This window comes from Hylaeus anthracinus, unplaced genomic scaffold, assembly GCF_026225885.1.
Source record: "Hylaeus anthracinus isolate JK02 unplaced genomic scaffold, UHH_iyHylAnth1.0_haploid 12000, whole genome shotgun sequence".
NCBI lineage: Eukaryota > Metazoa > Arthropoda > Insecta > Hymenoptera > Colletidae > Hylaeus > Hylaeus anthracinus.
The window spans coordinates 5,487,478-5,497,186 of NW_026534347.1; the positions used below are offsets into that span (position 1 = coordinate 5,487,478).

A 9,709-nucleotide genomic window follows, 5' to 3' on the forward strand; every position below is an offset into this window, starting at 1 on the left:
CCAATTGCTTCGACCAGTGCAAGTAACAAAACATAGCAAAACCTTAGTCCTTGGATAACGTAAGTAAAGAACCATCGAGAGGTAAATATCTAAATCGAGCGTTGTTTCAGAATTGCGCAACCTTTTCTGCTGGCCAGACTGTTGCGTTACTTCTCTGGAAATAAGAAAGGATGGGGCACCGATATATATTATTACACGGCAGCGTTCTGCCTGATGCCAATGATCGACAATATACTTTTACATTGGTCGTTGCAGAATTTAATGCACGTAGGAATGAAAGTCAGAGTGGCCTGCTGCACGCTGATCTATAGAAAGATACTGAGGCTGTCCACTTCTGTCCTCGAGAACGAAACGTCCGCTGGACAGGTGACGAATTAATTAAATTAAGGTCGATCGATTCGATTCAGATGCGTGACCTTATTGCCTGGCGGTTTTTCAGTTGGTCAATTTCCTGAGTAACGACGTTAACAGGCTCGATTACTTCGTTTTCTGCGCTCATTATTTGTGGATCGGCCCGCTGCAAATCCTTCTAGTAACCTATCTTATATTTCGTGAACTCGGGATCGGCGCCATTGCTGGGATGACGACGTTCATGTTGTGCATACCGTTGCAATGTAAGACAACAAACAAATTCCTACTGTGTTTCGTTGAGAATATTTTTCCTTTTTTATTTTCGAAAACATTTGAAACATTTCAAATATCGTTTGAAATAAATTTTTAAGTATTATTGTACTCTGTATCCTTTCTCTGTCTTTTGATAGTATGTGAAACCCATTTCAGGGATGAACCCTATTTTTACCAATAATTATTCTCACGCACTCTCTTTCACATATTTAAGTATTCCAGCCTTATTGTCCTACTTGGTTTTCTAAGTTTGAGAGTTTAGGTTCTTGGACATTTTATACAAAGAATAATACCAGAATACATATAATAAATCTCATAATAATAAAATTTGCATTTCATAAAAGAGAAAAGGCCTATCGTTCTAGATCCACCATAAGACAAATATTTACATGAATTAAATTTTCTATTTGTAAATCTAAAGTTGAAGTGGATCTCGTGGGTGTCAGCTATTTCCGACATTGCATTTTATAGTGTTCTTGGGTCGAAAAGTGTCACGGTTGACGCTCGGATCAGCGCAAAAGACCGACGATAGGCTGAGATTGATGAATCAAATTATCGCTGGGGTAGAGATCATCAAGATGTACGTTTGGGAAGTCCCGTATTCGCTTCTCGTTGAGAAAGCTAGGCGGTAAGAAAAATTCCGCTTGCAGTACTTGACACGTTCACTGTCCAATCTCTCAGGGTCCTATTCAATAACACAACGATGTAACCAGTATTCGGGTCATGGACAGTGAATGTATCCATCTTCTTACGTCTTCAGCATTCGTCTTTGTTTTTATCACGTACTGGTAGCCTTCAGGAGATAAAACTAAAATAATATACATTTATATGTGTATATAATGTAGTTGTGAATATCATTGGTTTTTGTTACAACGTTTTGTACAAGAAAGGCACCTACACCTTTAACCCATTCGCTGCCAACTACGAGATGTCTCGTAGTTCAATTGATTGCAATTACTCGAAGGATAAGTTTATAACCTTTTGAGTCACGAATTATTGCAAAAGAAGATCGTAAATTTTCTTTTGAAAACAGCTAACAGAAAACTATGATTTTTGGTATCAAAATAATAACCAAGATTACACATCTGTATTAAATCTTGGCGCCAAACGCAAAACGCTTTTCGCCTGGCGGTAAATGGGTTAAATACGACACTCTTATATCATATACCCTTTCTACAAACCATCCAACTATTTACTACATAGACGTATTGTTATTATTTTTCCATAATAACAATAAAATCCTTTTGCTCTAGGAAAGAAGTGAGCGTGATAAAAAAATACTCAATCGTCGAGCAGCTCGGATTAACAGCAGACATCTACGTGCCTCGTTTCAGTCTTTTCATTACTATATTGACGTATGTCTTAACTGGGAACAATATCGACGCCGAGAAAGTATTCATGACAACAGCATTTTATTCTATTTTACGATCCTCTGTCACCATTGGATTCGCTTTGAGTAAGTGGTTCATTTGCGACACTTACTGTAAAAATCGAGGTCATAAATGAAATTTACTATCTATCAATCCCATTCATAAGTGACACTCGCTCTGCATACGGTAATCTAAGTCATAAATGTCACTGGATGTACATTAATTCAAATCATGAGTGGCAGTTCAAACTTTACGCGAGGTTGTGCAGAGTTACAATAGAATTACTCCAGAAATTATTATTGGAAATTAGTTCAATCACATTGCAATTCAATTAGATATATGATTAAAGTAATTAGTAATTGAATTATCCGAAAAGTTTTAATTATGTAATTCAACTGCAACGAATCACTGCGTTATTAAAATACACATTGTATTTAAATTTCGCTATTGAATTATTACATAATTGAAATACATTGTAATTAAATTACGTAATTGAACTACTATATAATTATAATAGAATGTAATGAAATTACGCGAATGAATTCTTACGTGATTGAATCATATAATTGAATTACTGCGTAATTAAATTCAATAATTCATTCTGTAATTCGGTAATTCCGTTCAACTCAAGATTGAATTACGATACAATTCAATTACCACAATTGTAGTTACAGATAACACTCACTGCACAGTAATCCACGTCATAAGTGACATTATATTGTAATTACACATTAACGAAAGCCATAAAGCAACGCTCCCTGTCCTCTAACTCGAGGCATCTAGGCCCCCAGCATCCACCAATAAAATCACCTATAACATTCAAATTGTGCACCCAGGTGTCCACCAACTAGCTGAGGCAACAGTGTCCATCAGGCGTCTCGAGAAGTTCATGTTGCACCCCGAGGTGTCGGAGCCTCGGCCAACTAAAAATCAAATAGCCACGCAATCAGTCCCAGTCTACCTGAAAAACGTCACCGCCAGATGGGACGAGTTCAGAGACTACACCTTGCAGAACGTGGACCTAACGGTGCAAGCTGGCAGCTTCGTAGCCGTAGTCGGTCAGATAGGGTCAGGGAAGAGCAGTTTGTTGCAGGCGATACTTAACGAGCTACCCCTGGACAAAGGCGTCCTGGAAATCAGCGGGAAGATAAGCTTCGCCGATCAACGACCGTGGATCTTCGCTTCTTCGATCAGACAGAACATCCTGTTCGGCCAGCCCATGAACGAGGCTCGTTACAACGAGGTGATCCGAGTCTGTCAGCTGAGACGCGACATAGACTCCATGCCCCATCACGACAACACCATGGTCGGCGAAAGAGGGATCAATCTGAGCGGTGGCCAACGAGCCAGGATCAATCTGGCCCGCGCCATATACGCCGAGGCCGACATTTACCTCCTAGACGATCCTCTATCGGCAGTGGACGCCCACGTTGGCAGTCGTATCGTCGACGAGTGCATATGCGACTTCCTCAAAGGCAAGTCTCGAATCCTAGTCACCCATCAAGTCCAGTACCTGAAGTCGGCCGACGAGATCATCGTGATGAGCAACGGTAGCGTCCAGGCAAGAGGCAGCTTCGAGGAACTTCAGAGCATGAACCTGGATTTCATGAAGATCTTCCAAGACGTGGGCAAGGAGAAAGACGCGAAAATGGACGAGGACGGAAACGATACCGTGGACTCGGTGAAGAACCTGAAGAAAGACGAGGAAACGGTCACGGCTGACGAGCCGGTCGAGGTGGCGGAAACGAGGACGACTGGAAGCGTTTCCGTGACGGTCTTCCTGGCCTATTGGAAGGCGAGCAAGAACTGTTTCCTGGTCGTTCTGATGGCGATATTCTTTGTCTGTAGCCAGGCGATGGCCAGCGGGAGCGATTATTTGCTCGCGTTTTGGGTGAACACCGAAGTGGCGTCGTGGGTCAGAACCGAGAACGGTACAATGGATTTTCAATGGTATAGCCCGCTGTCTCGTCATGGAATTATTTATCTTTATAGTGGGCTGACCGTGGGCTTCATCGGCATCTATATGTTCCAAACCTTTGCGTACTACGCGGTATGCATGCGGGCATCGAAAAACTTGCACGCGGACATGTTCCGCAGCATCGTGCGGGCCGTGATGTATTTTTACAATACCAATCCCGCGGGTCGTATATTGAACAGGTATTCGATCGCATTTGTGCGTCAACAGGGCCAGCTTGAGGTGTTGAGTCGACGGACGGTAGACTCGTTTCTTCGGTTTTCCTGCTGCGATTAGACTGTTTTAGGAAATATTTATTTATTGGAAACATTGTACATGTTGTGGGAGTACAGACACTAGATATCTACAGAAACTACATAAATTCGTGACTTTTTATTTCATACACTACGTACTTACAACATTGATATTTCGAAACATATTTTCTAATTTTTATCTTCGGCCTAACGCTGCAAATTTACGATCTTATTTACGTTACAGCTTTAGAATTTTATTATTTTTGTCAGTACTTTGTATTAGAAACGTAAAATATTAATGTGTTGGTTGTATTTCTGAACCTATTTTACCACTTCATTGACAAAAGAAATCTACTCTATATGATGTTCCTTTTTGTGAATTTTTAATGAATACAAAAACGAGGAATGTACGTAAGTCCATATTAGACATGAAAAGTCATACATCAGAAAGTATAGTAATAATGTGTAAAAAATAAAAAAAAATAGTGTTGAAGCAATTCGCTTAACATACAAGAAGATATAAAAATGTGTACACAACGTAGAGAGTCAAGTTCTTCAATAATATAGTCTTCTTTGAGAATTTATTTCAAGAAAATGAATGCAAGTCCTCATATTTCCCTTTAAACACTGGTTATATGTTTTTTTAAGTCTTGAACAACATTTGTTTTTTACTTGCATATATATTTGTGTTGAAAATCGAGCTGAAATAAATTATTGGAGGGTCCTTTTTAAGAAGTTCTATTAGTTTTATAATAATTTGAACATTAACAAATAAACATCTCAAATAAACTTCTTAACAATTAAAATAAAGAAAAAAATACCAATGATAATATACCAGAAGGCAATATTTTATGATTAAAGGTGTCTGTATACCTAGAGCTGGCCCTGTACATGAATCTATACAGTTTTCTCCCACCCATGAAATTGACATTGACTCTTCCATTTCTGAATCAAGGTTTTCCAAAGATATCGGTATCGTCGACAAGAAGCTGCCATTTACAATGTTCGACGTGATGATGATGTTCTTAAGTTTCATGGCAACTGTGATCATCGTTGGTACCGTGAGTCTCTGGTTGTTAATACCAACGTTCGTCGTCATACTGATTTTCTACTTTATGCGAGTAATTTACATTAAGACTAGTCGTGCCATTAAACGTATGGAGGGTATCAGTAAGTACTAAACACCTATTGAGAACGAATTAGCGAGAGTAAAACAATTTCATAAACTTCGCGGAGAAACGATCTCCGTGAACGGTGTGTCTGAAAGCTCATCTAGAAATATCGTTTTTCTAGCAAGATCGCCAGTGTTCGACCACGTCGGCGCAACGTTGCAAGGACTGACAACGATCAGAGCGTTCAACGCCCAGAAGATAGTCACGTCAGAGTTCGACAATCATCAAGATCTCCACACATCCACTTGGTTTATATTCATCTGCCTCTCGCGAGCTTTCGGTCTCTACATCGAGATGTTCTGTATGTTTTACGTGGCATTGATAACGGTCACGTTCGTGTTGTCCGAAAACCTGGCCGTTGCTGGAGACATCGGCCTGGTGCTCACGCAGATCATGGCGGTCACAGGAATCTTACAGTGGGGCATGAGGCAAACAGCCGAGCTGGAGAATCAAATCACCTCCGTAGAAAGAGTTGTAGAGTACAGTAACTTAGAGGAGGAGCCTTTCCTGGACAGCACTCCAGAACAAAAACCTCCGGAGAACTGGCCTAGCAAGGGTCGCGTAGAGTTTAAGGATGTGAGACTAAAGTACGGGCCTAAGGGTGCTCACGTTCTGAAAGGCGTGAGCTTCGTGATCATGCCCAAAGAGAAGGTCGGTGTCGTAGGTAGAACTGGCGCTGGAAAAACTTCCTTGATCAGCGCGCTCTTCCGATTAGCCTACGTGGAAGGGGACGTTCTCATAGACGACATACCGACGAGCACGGTCGCGTTGCACGACTTCCGCTCGAAAATTAGTATTATACCGCAGGAGCCGGTACTGTTCGGTGGTAGTCTTCGCCGAAACCTGGACCCATTCGACGAGTTTTCCGACAGCGCGCTGTGGGAGGCTCTGGAAGAAGTCGAGTTGAAGGAAACGATCTTGGATGTAGCCGCTGGCTTGGACAGCAAGGTAGCCGAGGATGGGTCAAATTTCAGCGTCGGTCAGCGTCAATTATTATGCCTTGTTCGTGCACTGGTTAGGAATAACAAAATTATGGTGCTCGATGAAGCCACTGCCAATGTCGATCCACAGACTGATTCGTTGATACAAACGACTATCAGGAAGAAATTCAGGGATTGCACGGTCTTCACCATAGCGCATAGGTTAAATACTATAATGGATAGCGACAAGATACTCGTGATGGACCAAGGTTACCTAGTAGTAAGTAGTCATGGGTTAGGGGCTATTCGTTAATGACGTAAGGAGGTTTAAAACATCTATGCATGATCTTGTCTCGGGATGGAGAGTGGATCAAAGCCATTCTTACGTAACGTTTTACTGGTCGAAATTCGCCTGGGAGCGAATTACTGATTGGTTTTCTTACTTTGAGATTGTTTCAAATCTTACCTTTAACATGTTCAACGCCACGTTACCTATATATATAATTATTTTATCGTAGAGAAACTTGTGCATGTTGAATTATATATATATGTGTGTCTGTATATAATTCAACAGTCTCTTTAAATGCACGAGTTTCTCTACGATAAATGGACAGTAACATGATCCGGAATCAGATATCAAATTTTTTTTTTATTACTATCGTTTTCGTTGTAAAACTGTTACCATCGTATTCCTGACATTTTTCTCGTTAAAATGAGACCAAACACGACGTAATTCGCATCATATTTACTACATGTGTTGGTCGCATTTTTCGCATGTCGCTCCGTCCTCTTCTTTATTCGCTGTCTTTCTCTACCCTCGAAATTCGTTGGCAAAACATTAGAAGATACAGTATCGACTGAAGGAGGCATTTAAATCGGAGACCCAAAATATTGACACTCGAGGTTTTTATGTGTTTACACTTGCCAGGTGTCGAGCGTCGAACGTAGAAAAGGACAGATAGCGAAAGGAGAAAGAGGTCCGAGAAAAAGAAACCACTCGACAGAAGCGTATCATCGGTTCGGATCATATTACACCGGTGGTTGGGGTTATTTGAATGAAACTACGGGCAAAAGAAATATGAATGGGCTGGCAGCGAGGGGGATGGGTATCTGAGAGATATACAAAGTGTCCCAGCCTAAGTAATACGGAGCTCTAACTCCAAAACTATCGGCCGAATGCAAAATTTCAAATATGGAAATTGCATGGTAAAATGGGCCTCATGTTTCAGCGAGAAGGAATTTTTGTTAACTTTGTTATTTAACGAGATATGACGGTCAAGTTTCGTTTTTCAAATGGAACTATATATATTTTTTTTGTATACCATGCGATAGTACTTTTCAAGACGAATTCATTAAGCTTTAATGTATTTACCCGATTTTTATTAGTTTTCAAGCTATAACGCTTCAAAGTTTGCTCATTTTCAAGGAGAAAACTCGGTTCGGTCCCATTGATGCAGTAAACACCATGCGGTTCTTGAAATCGATACGGAGAGTCTCGTTTGGGATTCTAGGCCCAACGAAGGAAAATGGGAAGAATCCCAAAATTCTGGGCCTAGAATCCCCAAGCGAGACCCTCTGTATTGATTTCAAGAACTGCATGGAGTTTTCTCCTTGAAAATGAGCAAACTTTGAAGCGTTATAGCTTGAAAACCAATAAAAATCGGGTAAATACATTAAAGCTTAATGAATTCGTCTTGAAAAGTACTATCGCATGGTATAAAAAAAATATATATAGTTCCATTTGAAAAACGAAACTTGACCATCATATCGCGTTAAATAACAGAGTTAACAAAGGAGTTAGAGCTCTGTATCACTTAAGCTGGGACACCCTGTATAGGTAGACAGAGCTTTTTACGAAGGTACTTCAACAATTAATTTTAAGGGTTAATTTTAAGAGTTATTAAGGACTTTGCGATCTTTAAAACAGAAGCTTCAAACAGGAAATAATGGACACTGAAAGATCATTGAGCTGTTGTACTCTCAAAGAACATGTGATTATGTATTTCATATCTCTGCTTCGGTAACTATGTCGATTGTAGCCCAGGAAAATCTTACGTAAAAAAGGGGAGGAAGGTCCGGGAAATTTATGTGACCTAATATGAGATGGAAGGGAAAGGGTAAAAAAATGGCGAAAATCGTCCTTACGTAATTAATGAACGGCTCCTTAGGGGTGTACCATTTCATTCTCAGTCAGAAGACAATGTTCATGTGATACGTTTATGACGAAGATTGGAAGTAACATGCATTTTATACATATTCTCTAATGCTATTATTTTAGGAGTTTGATCATCCATACGTTTTATTGCAAAAGGAGGGTTATTTTTACAACATGGTGCAACAAACTGGTGCTGCTATGGCGAAAAGTTTGACGGAAGTGGCAAAAAATGTAAGTACTTTATACAGCGAGTAAAGATATAGCTGCAAGGTATTAGAAGAACTAATTTATCTATTGGTTTTACAGTGTTTTTATAGAAACAATGAATCATCACCCTGATGATAGTCAATGTCTACTAATATTCAAAGGTATACCATGTTTAAGTGAACACTTTTTATATGTACGTACGTCCGATTTGTACTTTACTATTTAGGAGTAAAGAAGAAGCTTTTGCTAAATATATTTCCAATTATACAAATTACCATGAAAGTATGGTGCTTACCACGGTATTACTAATCTCGTACAATGAAAATAACAGCAACCTTTTGTAATGTAAACATAATATCAATAAAATACTATGAATTTAAGAATATTTATCACATTTCTTGGCGAATAACGAAAGGACGTCTTAAAAGTGTTACGGGAATGTTTTTGTCTCATTTATACCTAATCAGTGCTTGTTTACGTTTGAAAAATGTCACAAAATTTCAAACCTATCATGAATAAGTTAATATAACAATTAAAATGGTCAAGGAAAGACGTAATTAAAAAAAAGAGAAGTTTCCTCGTAATGAGCCCTGTTGGGTTTAACAAATCCTCCTCCACCTCGCTTAGGAGTTGGGGGAAGATTTCGTTTCGACACATTACTTTGCTTTGACCAATACCAACTCTCGCACATCTCGAAGATCAGCCGAAGCTTCCCATCCAAAATCGAGAAGACTGCGGAGGCTAGCAGCAATGATGCTGCGGCACTTTCTGCCTGTGGTCCAGGGACTTTCCTCAGAGCATGAGAGTCACTGGGGACTCCGTTCGTGGCTCCGCGGTGTTGTTCGAGGGAACTTCCCGTTGCACTTGTTTCAGACGCCACCTTATATACCAAACGGAGCCGCGATCGAGCACTTGCGAGAAAGATAGAGTGGCGCTCAACCGTAGATATTCCTAAACTCTTCAATTGCAATTCTCCGGACAATCGTTATACAGTAATATTACAAGATTGATAGTATATATACATGTAAACATTGAGATGAATTCATCTAATTG

The 9,709-nt window shown here is 40.0% G+C and overlaps 1 protein-coding gene across 1 annotated transcript in view; it reads left to right on the forward strand.

The window, feature by feature from the left end:
- LOC128890346 (probable multidrug resistance-associated protein lethal(2)03659) overlaps positions 1 to 9,078 on the forward strand; it is a 48,678-nt gene extending 39,600 nt beyond the window's left edge. The window contains exons 4-12 of the mRNA XM_054148759.1: positions 111 to 366; positions 440 to 614; positions 1,096 to 1,252; positions 1,878 to 2,080; positions 2,831 to 4,151; positions 5,158 to 5,372; positions 5,496 to 6,574; positions 8,573 to 8,680; positions 8,756 to 9,078. Coding sequence (XP_054004734.1) covers positions 111 to 366; positions 440 to 614; positions 1,096 to 1,252; positions 1,878 to 2,080; positions 2,831 to 4,151; positions 5,158 to 5,372; positions 5,496 to 6,574; positions 8,573 to 8,680; positions 8,756 to 8,788 — 3,547 coding nt within the window. The 3' untranslated portion in view covers positions 8,789 to 9,078. The remainder of the gene's footprint in view (positions 1 to 110; positions 367 to 439; positions 615 to 1,095; positions 1,253 to 1,877; positions 2,081 to 2,830; positions 4,152 to 5,157; positions 5,373 to 5,495; positions 6,575 to 8,572; positions 8,681 to 8,755) is intronic.
- The last annotated feature ends 631 nt before the right edge of the window (positions 9,079 to 9,709 follow it).